Here is a 19,178-nt window from a genome sequence, read left to right on the forward strand (position 1 = left end):
GTCCCCCGCCGGGGTGGCGGCGACTCGGAGGCCCGCGCCGGCCGGGCCGCGCCCCGCTTCGGGGCCGCCCGCGGAGGGCGCTGGGGGAGCGGCGCGGCCAGAGCGCGGCGCGGCGGCGCGAGTCCCGGCCTGGCGGAGGCGGCTGCACTCACCCACTCGAGGACCTTGATGAAGCCGAGCGGCTCCTTGAGCGGGTTGAGGTTGAGCTGGAAGGACGACATCCTCTGAGGGAAGGAGGGAGAGACAGTCAGGCCGGCGGGCGGAGGAGGAGGCCCCCGCGGAGACAGCCGTGCGGCGAGGAGGACGGGCAGGCGGGGCAGCTCGGGGAGGCGGGCCCGGGAGGCCGCGGGGCGGGGCGGGGCGGGGCGGCGGCGGCTGAGCAGCTCGTGAGACGCGGGGAGGAGACTAAGAGGGGCGGCGGCGGTAGGCAAGGGGTGGACAAGGGCTGGGAAGGGGAGGGGCCTCCCTGGGCCGCACCTGGCCGAGCTGGTTGATCCGCTCGCGAACCAAATAGATGTTGGACGCCATGCTGCGTATGCCGCGCCCCCTTCCCTGAAGTGCAGTCCCTGGCGAGCCGTCTCCTCACGCGCATGCGCGTGCACCTTCGCGTCTGCGCGGCAAGAGCTGCTTCCCCGCGCGCAGTCCTCTCTGTGTTCGTTAGTCTCCCGCCGTGGGGCGCCGGTCTTTCATCCTTTTCTCTTCAGAGTCCCAACTTTTTGGTGGCTTTATAAAATATTGATACAAATGAAGCTGGCTTTAGAGGCCTTTTATTAAAATGGTGGATAGTTATTGAAGAACAACGATGTTTGGGCGACTATGATGTAGGTATCTCAGAAGCATGATTCACCAAACATTCTTAGGAAAATTTAGTTTATTGTCAGTTACTATTGAGTCAGGATTAAATATGGAGGAGAAGGTTATATCTAGTAGAAAAAGGCTTGACCAGAGAGGCTCACCCTGTCGTTCATGTCATTCTTGGTGTTTTTCTGTAGAAGGCTAATCCTGCTCCCCCATCAAGATTCAGCTTAGGTGACACTTCCCTACTCGCACCCAGTTATCAGAGCATGAGGTAGTGATCTCCGTTCTGCTTCCCCAACATCTTGGAGGTTTTGGGGAGCTGGAATGGTAGCCTGATGGCGTGTTTGGGTTGTAAGGTCGTTAACACCATGTACCAGTAAGTAAGGAAGAAAGGAATTGAGCACAGTAGCATCTCGATACCAACTTCCAGGTACTTGCCCATATATACTGATTTAACAGGCATTTAACCTATTAATTAGCAGGTTCTTGCCATTGAAGATATTCTAGGAGGGATTGATAATTTTTTGAAGCCGTTTATAGGACGCTAACCTTTTCTCTTTTGAGACCTATTTGAAAGGCAGAAACCTTGGGCCAAACCAAGAACAGAAGGCTAGGTTGTTCCAAAAGGAAAATTTATTTTAAAAGCGCCTGGGTGCAGATGACCTGAGACCAACAAAGGGTGTCAGGCCCCTGCTGCCAGAGGGAGCATTAAAGGGGTTGCTGCAGGCATTTGCTGGTATGGGTTGGGTGCACCTGGATATGCTCAGATTAACACATGTTGGTTTGTGGCCTTGGTCACTGACTTGACAATGAGCAGGAGGAGGGGGATTCCGCTGCAGAAACACCTCCTCTGCAAGTTCTTTCTGATGTAGCACAGGCCTAATCAGTGTGATCTTATATGGTGTCCTTAGTAAATCCTGAAGACAGCCAGAGGTCAGGAATGTGGCAGGAACAGCTGGTCCAGGTGCCTCTGGGCCTGTGGCTAGGCTTTCATAAACAACTACTGTGGTTTAGACTCACCTGATGGTCAGGTCCTTCCCCATTGTAAGCTTTTCCAGGCATTGGTGTAAAGGTAAACTTTTTGCTACATTTCAAAGTAAAGACCAGGAAACCAGTAAGAGAGAGAACAGCAGGCACATTAACTACAACCTCACAGTGGGAGATGAGAATGTTCTGTTTGAAGCCCTTCCTCCTCCTTTGGGCCTGCACTGTTTTCATGATGGCAGCTGAGTAGTCATTTTATCTATCACTATTTACCTCCCTATTAGCTTCCCAGAGCGCAGAGAACACATTTCAATTTCCTTGTCAACAGACAGTCATACTCTTTTTACTCTGATTTTCATTCCTCAGTTCCCAGCATAGTGCTTTATACTGAATGGGCACCTAGTAGTTGGTTGCTGATTCCTCTTACTAAGTAAATCAGTGATGCCCCTCAGGGTTAACAGTAGACAGTAACCATGCATGGCACCCAGTGCACCTGAGACCACTGTAAGGGCTACTCTAAGTGTTATTACTTCCTTTTCTACTTTGTTTCTGCACCTTTGCTCCTGGCACCCAGTTAGCAGAGTCTCAAGAAAGGGATCTTCTTACAGCTTTCCTTGCTACTCTTTGTATTATTCTTTTTAGTCTATTTTTCTAAATCTTTACTTCCATTCTGTTGTGGCTTTTTGAGTGGGCACCTGGAGGTTGATTGTGGATAGTAGTGCTATTTGGCTTAGATTTCATAGTCACAAAGGTTCAAAGTAGACTCTAATGTGATTTCCAAATAAGATACACATGACAGATCGGAACAATGTTCTCTGCAACATTACTTATGACATTTAAAAATATAACTGTTAGCCTGACCAGGTGGTAGAGCAGTGGATAGAGCATTGGACTGGGTCACAAAGGACCCAGGTTCGAACCCCAAGGTCACCGGCTTGAGCGCAAGCTCATCTGGCTTGAGCGCAGGTTCACCAGATTGAGCGCAGGGTCACTGGCTTGAGAATGGGATCATAGATGTGACCCCATGGTCGCTGACTTGAGCCCAAAGGTCACTGGTTTGAAGCTAAAGGTCTCTAGTTTGAGCAAGGGGTCACTTGCTCTACTAGAGCCTCCAGGTTAAGGAACATATGAGAAAGCAATCAATGAACAACTAAGGTGTTGCAGCGAAGAACTGATGCTTCTCATCTCCCTTCCTGTCCTTATCTGTCCCTCTATCTGTATCTGTCTCTATCTCTCTTGCTAATACACACGCACACACACACTAATATATATACTAATATATATATACTAATATACACACACACACACACACACACACACTGCCAGTATATACCTACACACTGCTCACAAAAATTAGGGGACCAGGGAATGTGCAGATACTCCAGTACTTTCAATCTTTTGTATAGTGCATTTTCACCAATGAAATAACAGTTGGTTTTGCATCTCATTTGCATAATCAAACAACTTTCTTTGACTTGTTTGCTCTTCTGATGTTCTTGCTTAATGAAAAAAATCAAATGCTTTTTTTTTTTATCACTTCATGTTCATTTTGAAACAGCCCCTAATTTTTGTGAGAAGTTAATATTTAACTGTTAATCTCTTTATAACTTTAAAAAAATCTAAAATATACTGTAATTTGGTAACCCAGTTTTGACATTTCTCCATTTTCCCCCCCATTTTTTGAAAGTCTCAGAAATTAGAATTGGTCAGGCCCTTTCTTAACTTCTGAGATTAACTTTCTATTTTCAATCTTCTGACTCCTTGTTTTCCTGACTGCTTCTTGTTCACACCAACCAGTGGAAGACATGGCTGTTCCCTTGAAAGCCATTAGTGCTACGTGCTTATAGTACACCCCTTGTACTTTAAGAAATTCTCTTCCTTGACCATGTACCAGTAATTTTAAAAAGATTGAGATCACTTACAGTGAACAAAAGAGTATTGGATCACTTGTCAGAACTCATTTATAGAATTTGACTGAGCAAAACAAAGCAGGAGGGGCAATAGCTGTTACCTTCAGTTGTATAAAGCCCCCAGTACAACTTCAGTCAGTCAGCTAAGCTCAGAGTTGCTCCTACTTTCCTGACAAGGAGCTGATGGTGACTAGCAGAGCAAGTAAGATTTGATTAGACAATCAAAAGGTTGTGAATTTTTCTTGTAATTTTTATTGAATTTACTGGGGTCACATGGTTAATCAAATTACATAGGTTTCAGGTTTACAATTCTACTACACATCATCTGCATTGTGTGTTCACTAACCTAAGTCAAGTCTCCTTCCATCATCATTTATTTCCCTTTCACCTTGTGCCCACACACTTTGCCCCCCCTTCCCTCTGGTAATCACCATATTGTTCTCTGTGTCTATAGGTTTGCTGGTTTGTTTTTGCTTAATCTCTTCAACCTTTTCACTCAACCTCCTCCCTCACAACCATCTGACAGATGTCCGTCTGTTCTTGGTATCTATGAGTCTGTTTCTATATTGTCTCTTAGTTTATTTTGTTCATAAGAGTTCACATATAAATGAAACCATATGGTATTTGTCTTTCTCTTGAAGTGTAGAAAAGAAAGGCTCTTAACATGAATAATTTTTGGCAAAACTTACTTTTTCTAAAACAAAGAGACTTTTAGCTGAACTTAACTTTTTTCTGAAAAGACTCTCTATTCCTGGCCTTGAGGCTTATTTCCCAAACTGTGGCCTTGGGCTAGCTTTGCAAAGTAGCAGTTGTTCTCAGAATATTTCTCCCTGAATTAACCCTATAGATAAACATTGTAAGAAAACTTGTTTCACTGCTTTGTTTTACTGCTATGCTTCCTCTCTCCCCATTCCTCAGTCAGTATGTAATTTTCCCCTTAAAAGCCAGCCCCAAACTGTGTTTTCCACCACATTGATTTGAATGACTTAGGTCTCCATGCAGTCTGCACGGCCAGTTAATTAAAAACTCCTTAATTTGGCTAATTGCTTGATTGGCAAGACGTTTGTTTCTTGCTGTTCCAATACAACATATTAATGGAGGCCCCAGCGAGATAAGAGTCCATTGGACTCATTTGTCTTTTTGTCTTTGCAACACAAGTGGGCTGCTGATCTCCTTGTCCTGACTGCTGGGAGCAGAAACCAAGCAGGGGAGGCACCACCTGAGATGTTCCAGGGCCCCACTGGTCTTTTCTGTCTGGCTGACAGCCACAGACAATCAGTATGCCCATCCACCCATTTGGAGTCATCAAGAAAGCCTCTGGAGGTAAGCAGAGCAGATTTTTAATCTGCTCCATTTGTGGTTTGTTTGTTTGTGGCTAGCCATCTGTACTATTGTGATCGAGGATCAGACGTGATTGAAGTTACACAATAGGCTCTCCAGTGCCAAGATGTTGGCGGAGGGTTATTTGGAAGAGGGATTTGTGTGTTCTTGGGAGGACAGTTACTGGGACTGAGTCCCATCTCAAGCTTCCCAGGATACGTTTCGATTTGCTCTCATATGTTTGCCCTCTGCTTGTTGTGCTGCTTTTGTTTGTTTTTACAGGATATCCTAAAAGACATCTCCTGGTTTGGTCCCTCTTCGGGTTTTCCTTCCTGCATTCTTCACCAGATAGAGGACCTTTATTTTCAAGGGGTTCCTCTCTGATTTTACTCCTGTCGAGATCTCGGTCTTTACTTTTGTTTTGTTATTCTGTCTCTGTGTTGAAAACCCCTGAGTGACTGTGTGAATAAGGAGCTCAGGTACCTGAGCCTGAGTTTCCAGTCTGTGGTTCTTCTCAGGAAGGGCACCCCCTTCCCTTTTGTCTGAGAGTTCTCTGTCCTTTGGTTCTCCAGGATAAGATCCAATGGGAGATATTTTAGAAAACTGGCACAAACCTCAGTTCATGATCCCTTTTGTAATCTTGGGAAGTTAATTTGTACTCATATTGTTTATAACAATGGTAGAAGGGCAAATAAGAGTCAAACTCCTCTTGAGTGTATACTTAAGAATTACAAAATTGGATTTTCTGATGATGATAGTGTAAAAGTAAGCAAAGGGAGACTTAGAACTCTTTGTGAACTAAAATGGCCATCCTGTAGGGCAGGGGTCCCCAAACTTTTTACACAGGGATCCAGTTCACTGTCCCTCAGACCATTGGAGGGCCGCCACATACAGTGTTCCTCTCACTGACCACCAGTGAAAGAGGTGCCACTTCCAGAAGTGTGGGGTTGGGGAGGCAGATAAATGGCCTCAGGGGGCTGCATGCAGCCTGCGGGCTGTAGTTTAGGGATGCCTGCTTTAGGGTAAAGTGGCCAAACAGGGCTCATTAGATCCTAGAGATGTCAGAGCTGTGTGGAAAGTAATAGCTAAGCCTCCGGGCCACCCTGACTAGTTCCTGTATATAGATCAGTGAAGGGCTCTAGTAGAGAATCCCCCTCCCTGGCTGAAAGGCTGTGCTGTCAGAGACGGTCACCATGTTTTGTTAGCAACAGCCCCAAAAGCAGACAAGAAGGTCCCTGTTTTCCAAGCTGTTCAGGGAGATTCAGGATTTCCCCCTCCATATCTTCCTCCTCTGTCGGCTCCATCCACTAGGGAGAAGCCCCAGTCTCTAACAGGACTGTTAGAATCTATGCTGTACACACGTTACCCCACCTGGGACTATTGCCAGCAGCTTTTAGTTACTTTGTTTACTACTGAAGAGAGAGAAAGAATCACATCAGAGTCAAGAAAAGCTGTCATGCTTGGGAGAAATAGCTCTGAGGAGGACAATTGGGACCACCTTAAGAAGATGTTCCCCATTGTCTGGCCTAAATGGGACCTTAACACTACTGTCAGATGGGAAGCTTTGAACACTTTTCATCAGTTTCTGTTAGCCGGGATCAGGGGAGCTGCTAAGAAACCCATTACTCTGTCTAAGGTGTTGGAGGTTATCCGGGGCCCCCAGGAAACTCCCTCAGCTTTCTTAGAGAGACTGCAAGAAGCTGACAGGGTCTACACACCTCTAGACCCTGAAGCACCAGAGAATGCTAGGGCAGTTAGTTAGCTTAGCTTTTGTGTCACAGTCCACTCCAGATATTAGGAGGAAGCTATAAAAATTAGAAGGCTTCCTGGGGATAGTGATTTCCTAATTGTTAGAAATAGCTCAGAAAGTTTATAATAACAGAGACACCCTTGAGGAGAAACAGACTAAGAAAATGACAAAGGTAGTTGTAGCTGGTTTAGAACACCAAAATAAGAAGAAAAAGGAAGCCTAAGTTAAGCAGAAATCAATGTGCTTATTTTAAAGAAGAAGGACACTGGAAGAAAGATTGTCCAAAGCTGAAAAGAAAGTCACAGAAGATCCCAAGAATCCTTAATCTAAAGGAGGACTGACGGGGCAGAGATCCATACCTGCTAGCCTTTCAGGTAGGAGGCTACCTGGTAGACTTCCTCACTAGCACTAGAGCTTCTCACTCTGTTCTCACTGCCCTCCTCAGACTGCTCTCAGGGAAGCAAGTACTCATATTAAAAAACTGTCAGAAACTGGTATTCTTGTTCCTTGACAATCCCAATAGAATGCTCCTTTACTGTCTGTCCAGAAGCCAGGCATCAAAGACTATCATCCAGTCCAGGATTTATGGGAGGTAAATACACAGGTTGAGACAATATACTCAATTGTGCCTAACCCCTACACACTTTTAAGCCTGTTGTCACCGGACTTGAAATTTTACACTGTCTTAGATTTGAAAGATACTTTCTTCAGTATTCCCCTGGCCCCTGCCATCCTTGCCTTTGAGTAGAATGACCCAGAGGCAGGCATTCAGGACAACTAACCTGGACCAGATTACCTCAGGGCTTCAAGAATTCACCGACCCCCTTTGAGGTGGCATTACATCAGGACCTAATCGCCTTCCGCCAGGCACATCCAGAATGCACACTGCTGCAGTATAGATGATTTGCTTCTAGCTGCGGAAACAGAGGCAAGCTGCTGTACGGCCACTGAGGGACTTTTACAAACACTGCAGACTCTGGAGTACCGGGTGTCAGCTAAGAGAGGCAGTCCTTCAAATTCCAACCCCCACTAGGAAGAGACAAGTTCAAGAATTTCTCAGGGCAGTTGGGTATTGCAGGTTGTAGATCCCTAGGTTTACAGAGATAGCCAAGCCTTTATACTCCTGTACAGCAGGAACCCAAGAGTTAATTTGGACAGATAAGGAACAAGAAGCTTTTGAAACCCTCAAGAAGGCTCTCACTGAGGCCACTGCCCTGGCTTTGCCAGACATTACAAAGCCTTTCCAGCTCTTTGTTCATGTAAGCAAGGGAATGGCAAAGGCATTTTGACCCAAACTTTAGGGCCATGGCCATGGAAAAGGCCTATAGCTTACCTCTCTAGGCAGCTGGACGGCCTGTTGCATCTAGATGGCCAAACTGTCTCAGAGCCATAGCAACCACTTCCATACTAGTGAAGGAGGCAGATAAACTAACCACAGGGCAATAATTGTTCCTGAAAGCCCCATATGCAGTAGAGACTTTGCTTAGAGGAACTCCAGAAAGGTAGATATCTAATGCTAGGATCACACAGTATTAAGCCCTGCTCATAGATCAGCCTTGCATTAAGTTTGTTCAGATGCAGGATCAACCCAGCAAGCCTGATGCCTGACAAAGAACCAAGCATCCCTTTGCATGACTGCCCTGAGGTGCTGGACTCTGTTCAAACTGCAAGACCAGACCTTACTGATGTACTCCTACCTGATGTGGAAAAAACAGCTATTCACAGATGGTAGCAGTTTTGTCCTAGATAGGGTTTAATATGCTGGAACGACTGTAGTGACTCCTGATGAGACCATCTAGGCCCAAGCCTTGCCCCAGGGGACCTTGGCTCAGCAGGAAGAACTTAGTATTCTCACCCAGGTGTTGAGGTGGGCCAAAAGAAAGAAGACCAACATTTACACTGACAGTAGGTATGCTTTTGCTACTGCCCATGTTCATGCAGCAATCTATAAGGAGAGAGGATTCCTGACATCTACACATCTGCTAGTAAGGACATTAAAAACAAAGATGAGATTTTAGCTTTACTAGAAGCCATTCAGTTGCCAGAAACTGTAGCGCTTATTTATTGCCCACAACAGAAAGGGGACTCAAAAGAAGCAAAAGGAAATCGGGCAGCAGATAAGGCAGCCAAAGAAGTCGCTTTAAAACCACTAGGGCCTTTAGAAATCTTAGTGACTTGACCAGAATGCTTGTTGCCAGAGAGGCCTTTTTATAACCAACTAGAGGAGCTTTCCCAGGTGAACATTAGGAGATAGATTTTACTGAGATAAAGCCACTAGCACAGGGATATAAGTATCTATTAGTTTTTGGGGTTTTTTTGTTTTGTTTTGTTTTGTTTTTCATTTTTCTGAAGCTGGAAACAGGGAGAGACAGTCTGACAGACTCCCGCATGCGCTCGACCAGGATCCACCTGGCACGCCCACCAGGCGGCGACGCTCTGTCCACCAGGGGGCAATGCTCTGCCCATCCTGGGCGTCACCATATTGCCACCAGAGCCACTCTAGCGCCTGAGGCAGAGGCCACAGAGCCATCCCCAGCGCCCGGGCCATCTTTGCTCCAATGGAGCCTTAACTGCGGGAGGGGAAGAGAGAGACAGAGAGGAAAGCGCGGCGGAGGGGTGGAGAAGCAAATGGGCGCTTCTCCTGTGTGCCCTGGCCGGGAATCGAACCCGAGTCCTCCGCACACTAGGCCGACGCTCTACTGCTGAGCCAACCGGCCAGGGCCTCTATCTATTAGTTTTTACTGACACCTTTTCAGGATAGGTAGAAGCTTTCTCTACTAGAAATGAGACCACAGTAACAGTTGTTAAGAAATTGCTGTATAAAATTATTCCCAGATTTAGCTTGCCCATTAATATTAAGTCTAATAATGGGCCTGCATTTGTATCTAAGGTCTCACAGCTAGTAGGAAAGGAACTCAATATTAATTAGAAGTTACATTGTGCTTACTGGCCTCAGAGCTTGGGACAAGTTGAAAGAATGAACCAAACTTTGAAAGAAGTCCTAACTAAATTCATTTTAGAATCTTGTGAAAACTAGACTGACTTTACTCCCCCTAGTTTTTCTAGAAACTAAATATACCCCCTACTGGGAAAAATTCACCCACGTAGAATTGTATTAGGCAGGGTGACACCCCTTTGCCCTAGTCTCCCTTGCAGACCCCCTTGGAGATGGTGCAAACAGATCCCACCAACCCCTGTAAGGACGACATGCCCTGCTCCAATCACAAACCGGAAGCCGGCTGGTCTACACACGCACGACAGAAGCCTAATGAACCTTGCCGTGGGACTCCTTTATAATTAAACTTTGGGAAGGAGGGGAGCTTGGGTCGAGGGAAGGCCAGAGTGAGTCATCTTAATACATGTGCTGCTATGAGTCATAAAGAAGGGAGGTATAAGTCCCTTCACTAAGAGAGAAGCTACAAGGTAAATGAAAAATATACATGTACTCATAGCTACCCCTGTAAAGTAACCTATAAATATTAATCATGTGTCTGACAAGCTACCTAGAGGGAGGACACCTCTAAAAAGAAGCATATTTTAAAAGAAAATTACTTATTACTAACTTAACTTGTCACTAAAGGTTAGGATCTTTAAAAATTAAGAGTTCTGGGCCCTGGCCGGTTGGCTCAGCGGTGCAGCGTCGGCCTGGCATGCGGGGGACTCGGGTTTGATTCCCGGCCAGGGCGAATAGGAGAGGAGCCCATTTGCTTATCCACCCCCACCCCCTCCTTCCTCTCTGTCTCTCTCTTCCCCTCCTGCAGCGAGGCTCCATTGGAACAAAGATGGCCCGGGCGCTGGGGATGGCTCCTTGGCCTCTGCCCCAGGCGCTAGAGTGGCTCTGGTCGCGGCAGAGCGACGCCCCGGAGGGGCAGAGCATCGCCCCCTGGTGGGCAGAGCGTCGCCCCTGGTGGGCGTGCCGGGTGGATCCCGGTCGGGCGCATGTGGGAGTCTGTCTGACTGTCTCTCCCCATTTCCAGCTTCAGAAAATACAAAAAAAAAAAAAATTAAGAGTTCTGATTAAAAAGGGATTGTATAGTTTTGATAATAGAAGGTGTAAGGTATAAATGTACTTTTAAGAAAAGAGAAAAACTAAGTTGATATGAAAGCTAGTTATTTCTGAATAGATAAGAAAGTTCATGAAAGCTAAAGGGTTTATGTAAGCTGCAGAAGGTTTGTGCAGGTTGTAAGCGGTTTGTATGAAGAGAAAAAAGACAGGTTTAGGGAACAGAATAAGCCTCTCATATATTCTAGCAAATGTTATGTATCAAGTTTATTTGTATATAGGAAATAGTATTACAAAATAGAAGAGGCTTAGATTTACTTTGCCTTCAACAAGGTAGCTTATGTGCAGTGTTAAGAGAAACTTGTTTCTATGCTAATAATTCTAGTGTAATTAAAGAAAGCCTGACTTTAGTTAGCACAAATATAGAAAAGAAAAAAAAAAGAATTTGAACAATCAGAATTAGTTCCAAAGAATGTTTAATTAGTCACCATAGCTTATTACCCTTTAGTCTGCAGCAATTGGTCCTCTTTACTTTAATTTTAACTTGTCTATAGTAGGACCATGTTTAATCAATTTTATAACAAGATTTGATCAAGAAAGGATAAACTATCAAATTAATAGTAATCAGAAATCAATACACACCGATATAAGAGGATAGCATCAAAAATGAAAATAAATCAATGATTTGATTAAAATTTAATTAAAACCAGTAGGGAATGAAGTGTAGAAAAGAAAGGCTCTTAACATGAATAATTTTTGGCAAAACTTACTTTCTCTAAAACAAAGAGACTTTTAGCAGAACTTACTTTTTTCTGAAACAACTTTCTATTTCTGGCCTTGAGGCTGGTTTCCCAGACTGTGGCCTTAGGCTAGCTTTGCAAAGTTGCAGGTGTTCTCAGAATGTTTCTCCCCGAATTAACCCTAAAGATAAACATTGCAAGAAAGCTTGTTTCACTGCTATGCTTCCTCTCCTCCCCATTCCTCAGTCAGTATGTAATTTTCCCTTTAAAACCCAGCCCCAAACTGTGTTCCCTGCCGCATTGATTTGAACAACTTAGGTCTCCATGCAGTCCTTACAGCCAGTTAATTAAAGACTCCTCAATTTCTTAATTTGGCTAATTGATTGTGTGGCAAGACGTTTGTTTCTCACTATTCCGATACAACACTCTGACTGGCTTATTTCACTTAACGTAATATACAGTGTGTCCGTAAAGTCATGGTGCATTTTTGACTGGTCACAGGAAAGCAACAAAAGACGATAGAAATGTGAAATCTGCAGCAAATAAAAGGAAAACTCTCCCAGTTTCATACCTATTCAGTGCAGTTTGATGTGGGTTCACACACAGATTTTTTAGGGCTCCTTAGGTAGCTATCCCGTATAGCCTCTACGGACTCGTCACTGACTGATGACCTACCAGAACGGGGTTTCTCCACCAAACTGCCGGTTTCCTTCAACTGCTTATCCCACCGAGTAATGTTATTCCTATGTGGTGGTGCTTCGTTATAAACGCGCCTATAGTCACATTGCACTTTGGTCATGGATTCAAATTTAGCGAGCCACAGAACACTGAACTTTTCTCTGTACCGTCCACATCTCGACTGGCATGGCCGTGGGCTGCTCCGCTGTATAGACGGTGTTACGTCATCATCTGCGCATGTGTACAAGCTGCCACATCATCCTACAGAAACTGGGAGGGTTTTCCTTTTATTTGGTGCAGATTTCACATTTCTATCGTCTTTTGTTGCTTTCTTATGACTGGTCAAAAGTGCACCATGACTTTATGGACACACTGTACTTCCAGGTCCATCCAGACTGTTGCAAAAGGTAAGATTTTCTTCTTTTTATGGCTGAATTGTATTCCATTGTGTAAATGTGCCACAGCTTTTTTAGTCACTCATCTACTGATGGGCACGTGGGCTGCTTCCAAATCTTGGTTATTGCAAATAATGTTGCAGTGTCATAGGAATGCATATATTCTTTTGAAATATTGTTTTGGGCTTCTTTAGCTATATTCCCATATGTGGAATTGCAGGGTCATAAGGCAGTTTCATTTTAATTTTTTGAGGAAACTACATACTGTTTTCCACAGTGACTGCACCAATCTGCATTCCTTTCAATAGTGCACAAGGGTCCCCTTTTCTCTACATCCTCAACAACACTTGATAGTTATTATGACAGGTGTGAGATGATATCTTGTTGTGGTTTTAATTTGCATTTCTCTGATGATTAGTGACATTGAACATCTTTTCATATGTCTATTGGCCATCTGTATGTCCTCTTTGGAGAGTCTGTTCAGGTCCTTCGCCCATAAATTGAATTCTCTTTTTTTTTTTTTTTTTTTTTGGTATTGAGTTTTGTAAGTTCTTTATGAATTTTGGATATTAATCCTTTGTCAAATGTAATGGCAAATATATTCTCCAATGCAGTAGGTTGTCTTTTATTTTGTTGATTGTTTCTTTTGCTGTGCAGAAACTTTTAGTTTGATGTAGTCACATTTGTTTATTTTTTCTTTTGCTTCCTTTGCCCAACGAGATATATCAGAAAAAAATATTGATAGAAAAACTGTCCAAAATTTTACTGCCTTTGTTTTCTTTTATGATTTTAATGGTTTTGGTCTTACATTTATTTAAGGCTTTAATCTTGTGTATGGTGTGAGAATGTGGTCTTGTTTAATTTTTTTGCACATTTCTGTCCAGTTTTCCCACCACCATTTATCTAATAGACTATCTTTACCCCATTGTATGTTCTTGCCTCCTTTGTCAAATATTAATTGACCTTAAAAGTATGGCTTTATTTCTGGGCTCTTTGTTCTGACCCATTGATCATATGTCTGCTTTTATGCCAGTACCATGCTCTTTTGCTTACTATTGGCTTGTAGTATAGTCTGGTATCAGGCAGAGTTATTCCTCCAAATTTGTTCTTAAGATTGCTGTGGCTATTTGGGGTCTTTTATGGTTCCATATAAAATTTTGAAACATTTGTCCTAGTGTGAAATATGCCATTGGTATCTTGATAGGAATTGCACTGAATCTATATATTGCTTTGGGCAGTATGGACATTTTAATTATCTTAATTTTTTCTATTCATGAACATGATATATGCTTCCACTTATTTGTATCTTCAGTTTCTTTCTTCAGTGTCTTATAATTTTCCAAGTACAGGTCTTTTATATACTTGGTTAAATTTATTCCTAGGTTTGTGGGGGTTTTTTGGAACTGTGAATGGAATTGTTGTCTTTTTCTTTTATTTGAGAGAGATTGTAGAGAGAGAGACAGACTGGAAGCAACTGTGAATGGATTGTTTTCATTCTTTCTTTTTTCAGAGAGAGAAAGAGAGGGACAGGCAGGCAGACAGGAAGAGAGATGAGAAGCATTAACTCGTATTTGTGTCACTTTAGTTGTTCATTGATTGCTTCTCATACATGCCTTGACCAAGAGTCTCCAGATGAGCCAGTGAGTCCTTGCTCAAGCAGCACCTTTGGGCTCAAGCCAGTGATCTTGGACTTCAAGCCAGTGACCTTGGGCTCAAGCCAGCAATCATGGGATCATGTCTGTAATCCCACACTCAAGCTGGTGATCCCACGCTCAAGCTAGTGAGCCAGGGTTCAAGCTGGCTACCTCAGGGTTTCAAACCTGGGTCCTCAGTGTCTCAGGTCAGTGTTGTATCCACTGTGCCACCACCAGTCAGTCTGAATTGACTGTTTCTATAGTTTCCCTTTCTGATAGTTCATTATTCATGTATAAAATGCAACTGAGCCTGACCTGTGGTGGTGCAGTGGATAGAGCATCAACTTGGAATGCTGAGGTCCCTGGTTCGAAACCCCAGACTTGCCTGGTTAAGGCACATATGAGAAGCAACTATGATGAGTTGGTGCTTCCCACTCCCCCTCCTCTCCACCCACCGCACTTTCTGTTTCTCTGTTCTCTTTCTAAAAAAATAATGCAACTGATTTCTGGATATTTATTTTGTTCCCTGCAATTTTACTGAACTCATTTATCAGTTCTGGTAGATTTTTGGTGGAATCTTTAGGATTCTATATGTAGAGTATAATGTCATCTGCAAATATTGATAGTTTTACTTCTTGGTTGCCTTTTATTTCTTCTTCTTGTCTGACTGCTGTGCATAGGACTTTCAGTACTATGTTGAATAAGAGTGGTCAAAGCAGACATCCTGTTTTATTCCTGATCTTAAGGGAAACAGTTTTAGTTTTTACCTATTGAATATGATGTTGGCTCCGTGTTTCTCACATATGGCCTTTATTATGTTGAGGTATGGTCCTTCTATTCCCACTTTACTGAGAGTTTTTATTATAAAAGGATGCTGGATTTTATCAAATTATTTTTCTGCATTGATTGATATGCTCATGTGATTTTTATCCTTCATTTTGTTTATGTGGTTTATTGATTAGCAGAGATGGTACCAACCCTGCTTGCATCCCTGGAATAAATCCCAATTGATTATGGTGTATGATTTTTCTAATGTATTGTTGGATCTATTCACTAATATTTTGTTGAGGCTTTTAGCATCTATGTTCATCAAGGATATTGGCCTATAATTTTCTTTCTTTGTAGTGTCTTTATCTGGTTTTGGAATTAGGATAATGCTGGCTTTGCAAGATGAACCTGGAAGCCTTCCTCCTCTTGAATTTTTGAAATAGTTTGAGAAATGTAGGTGTTAGTTCTTCTTTGAATGTTTGGCAAAAATCACGCATAAAACCATCTAGTCCAGGACTGTTTTTGTTTTTTTTAATTATTGCTTCAATTTCATTACTTGTAATTGGTCTATTTATGTTTTCTGATTCTACTTGATTCAGATTTGGAAGTTCATCTGTTTTTAGGAATTTATCCATTTCTTCCATATTGTCCAATTTTTTTTGCATATATAGTTGTTCATAATATTTTCTTAAAATGCTGTGTATTGCTTTGGTGTCAGTTGTTACCTCTCCTCTTTCATCTCTGATTATCTTTTTGGGGGCCCTGTTTCTGTTGTCTTGATGGTTTAAGGTTTGTTGATCTTGTTTACCTTTCTAGAACCAGCTCTTGGTTTTATTGATGTTTTGTAGTTTTTTATAGACTCTGTTTTGTTTATTTCTGCTCTGATTTTCAGTATTTCCTTTCTTCTCATTTTGTGTTTTTTTCTTTTGTTGTTGTTGTTCTTTTTCTAGTAACTTTAAGTGTAAGGTTAGATTGTTTATTAGAGATTTTTTCTGTTTCTTGTGGTAGGTCAATAATGCTATGAATTTTCCTCTTAGGACTGCTTTTGCTGTGACTCATTGATTTTGGGTTGTGTTTTCATTTTTATTTGTCTTGAGATATCTTTTTATTTCTTCTTTGATCTCATTAACTCATTCATTGTTTAGTAGCATGTTATTTAAACTCCATGTCTTTGTGTGTTTTTCAGTTTTATTCTTGTGATTGATTTCTAGTTTCATACCATTATGGTTAGATGAGATGTTTGAGATGATTTCAGTCTTCTTAAATTTATTGAAAGTTGTTTTGTGTCCTATCATGTGATGTATTCTAGAAAAATGTTTCATGCGCACTTGAAAAAAATGTATATTCTTTTGCTTTGGGGTCAAATGATCTGAAGGTGTCAATTAAAGCCATTTAATCTAGTGGGTCATTTAAGGCCCCAGTGTCTTTGTTGATATTCTGTCTGGAAGGTCTATCCATTTATGTCACAGGGGGTGTTAAAATCCCCTACTATGAGTATTTTGATTGATTTCTCCTTTTATGTTCTCAAGATTTGCTCTACATATTTAGGTGCTCTCATGGTGGATGCATGAATGTTTACAAAGGTAATATCCTCTTGTTTAATTGCTCCCTTTGCTATTTGTAGTGCTCTTCTTTGTCTCTTTGTTTTAAGGTCTTTTTTATCTGATAAGTATTGCTATCCCAGATTTATTTTTTCATTTCTATTTGCATGAAATATCTTTTATTTTTAGTCTGTGTATCCTTTACCTGATATAGGTCTCTTTTAGATAGCATATACAGTGGTACCTTGAGATACGAACAGACCAACATACAATTTTTTTAAGATATGAGCTGTGACTCGGTCTGTATTTTTGTTAGAGATCTGAGTGAAATTCCGAGATACAAGTCGTGATTTGGGAAGCTGCTGCTAGTTGGTGCATTGGCGCACGGGTCCAGTATCGGCAGTTTGATATATGAGTTGACTGATTTACGAGCTTGGTTACAGAACAAATTAAATTCGTATCTCAAGGTACCACTGTATATGGGTCTTATTTTCCAATCCATTCTGCTGCCCTGTGTTTTTTGATTGGAGCATTTAAGCCATTTACATTTGAAGTGATTATTGATGGATATGTATATACAGTGGTCCCTTGTCTATCACGGGGGTTAGGTTCTAGAACCCCCTGCAATAGGCAAAAATCTGCAAAGTAGTGACCTTATATTTATTATTTATATGTATTTTAAGGCTTTATAAACCCTTCCCACACTCTTATAAATCTTTCCTACACTGTTTTTAACCTTTCCCACACTCTATAAACACTTCCTATGCTCTTAAACTGGGGAACCTTTTTATAAAAACTGCCCACTTTTGCAGTGCTGGTCAACATGATCCCTCCCGCCCAGTAGGGGACATTCCAGCTTTCATGGTGGGCCAATTGTAGCACCATTTGGTTGCTCCAAAACCGCCCACCATGAAAGCTGGAACGCCCACTAGTGGGCCAAAGGGACCAGGTTGACCAGCACTGCAAAAGTGGGTGGTTTTTATAAAAAGGTTTGCCATCATGGTCTTAAACACTTCATACACTCTTAAACCTATGTAATTTTAACAACATATAAAATTCTATATAGGTACTCTCCAGTAGTATTTTATTTCAATTTAATATTCTTTTAATATGTTTTAATTAATATTTTTATATTGTTTTCAATTTTTTAGGCTAGAAAATGCTTATTTTACTGCAAAAATAATTAAAATAATATATAAAAATACCTATATACTGCAAAACCCCGTGATACATTGAAAAATCTATGATACAAAATTAGATATATATGATTTAAAAATTTGCAATACAGTGAGACCGTGAAAAGTATTGCCATTTTATTTTTAATAATTATGTTCCTCTGGGCTTTTTTTTTTTTCCCCCACTTTTTCTTCTTAAAGAAGACCTTTTAACATTTCTTATAATATTGGTTTGGTGACAATGAACTCCTTTAGTTTTTCTTCTCTGGGAAGCTGTTCATTTCTCCTTCAAATTTAAATGATAGCCTTGCTAGATAAAGCATTGGTTTTAAGTTTTTGCTTTTCATCACTTTGAATATTTCATGCTAATCCCTTCTGGCCTGAAATGTTTCTGCTGAGAAATCAGCTGACAGTCCCTTTTAGGTAACTAAGTGTCTTTGGCTGCTTTTATGATTTTCTTTTTGTCTCTAACCTTTGTCATTTTAATTATGATGTGTCTCAATGTGGGGCTCTTTGGGTTCATCTTGTTTGGGGCTTTCTGCACTTCCTGGACATGTGTGTCTTTTTTCTTCATCAGGTTCTAGAAGTTTCCAGCCATTATTTATTCAAACAGATTCTGGATTCCTTGTTTTCTCTCTTCTCCCTCTGGTAACCCTACAATTTGGATGTTGTTATGCTTCATGTTGTTCTAAAGTTCCCTTAAACTATCCTCACTTTTTAAAATTCTTTTTTGTTTTTGCTGCTCTATTTGGGTGCTTTCTGCTACCTTGTCTTTCAAATTGCTGATTTGATTCTCTGTTTCACTTAACCTACTGTTTATTCCTAATAGTATATTCTTCATTTCAGATATTGTATTCTTCATTTCTGACTGGTTCTGAAGGGAGCTATGTATAAAGAAATCATGTAATTGGATAACTATAGCATTGTTTTATGTTTCTCAAGAGTAATAAAATGGTCTGATCATTTTATTGAGAAGATAAGACTTTGTTATGCATTCACAACCCATATTTTTTTCTTTTTTTTCCGAAAAAAGATAACTGTTCAATACCAGTGAGTTCAAAACCTGAGTTTTGCCAATAAACACATTCTTTTCTTTTTACCCATGAATTCAGCAATCATTTTAGAAAAATCTAAAAATTCCTCTAAATTTAGATTTACAGAAAAGCTGCAAAGTACAAAGAATTCGTGTATACACTTCACCCAGTTTCCCCTAATGCTAACAACTGTATAACCAAGATATGTTTATCAAAACAAAGAAGTTAACATCGGTATATTACTATTAACTAAATTATAGAATTTTTCAAACTTCATCAATTGTCCACTAATGTCTTTTTACTGCTTCAGGGTCCAATCCAGGATGCCACATTTAATATAATGAGATCTTTTCTGAAGTTCTGGTGTGTGCTCCCATAGCCTTGGCGCCTACTTGCCCTAAGTATAAGTTTGTAGAGATCAAGGAAGCTCTCTAGTTGCTATATAGCC

The 19,178-nt window shown here is 41.5% G+C and overlaps 1 protein-coding gene and 1 long non-coding RNA gene across 3 annotated transcripts in view; one reads left to right on the forward strand and one right to left on the reverse strand.

The window, feature by feature from the left end:
- The window catches only part of SYPL1 (synaptophysin like 1), a 33,489-nt gene extending 33,156 nt beyond the window's left edge, over positions 1 to 333 (reverse strand). The window contains exon 1 of the mRNA XM_066238721.1: positions 153 to 333. Within this exon, the coding sequence (XP_066094818.1) occupies positions 153 to 221 (69 nt within the window). The 5' untranslated portion in view covers positions 222 to 333. The remainder of the gene's footprint in view (positions 1 to 152) is intronic.
- Positions 1 to 19,178, forward strand: part of LOC136310304 (uncharacterized) — a 73,906-nt gene that overhangs the window by 295 nt on the left and 54,433 nt on the right. For both annotated transcript variants that reach the window (XR_010726542.1, XR_010726541.1), the window contains exon 2: positions 4,851 to 5,015. This is a non-coding gene — a long non-coding RNA (uncharacterized lncRNA). The remainder of the gene's footprint in view (positions 1 to 4,850; positions 5,016 to 19,178) is intronic.

This window comes from Saccopteryx bilineata, chromosome 7 (genome assembly GCF_036850765.1).
Source record: "Saccopteryx bilineata isolate mSacBil1 chromosome 7, mSacBil1_pri_phased_curated, whole genome shotgun sequence".
Taxonomy (NCBI): Eukaryota; Metazoa; Chordata; class Mammalia; order Chiroptera; family Emballonuridae; genus Saccopteryx; species Saccopteryx bilineata.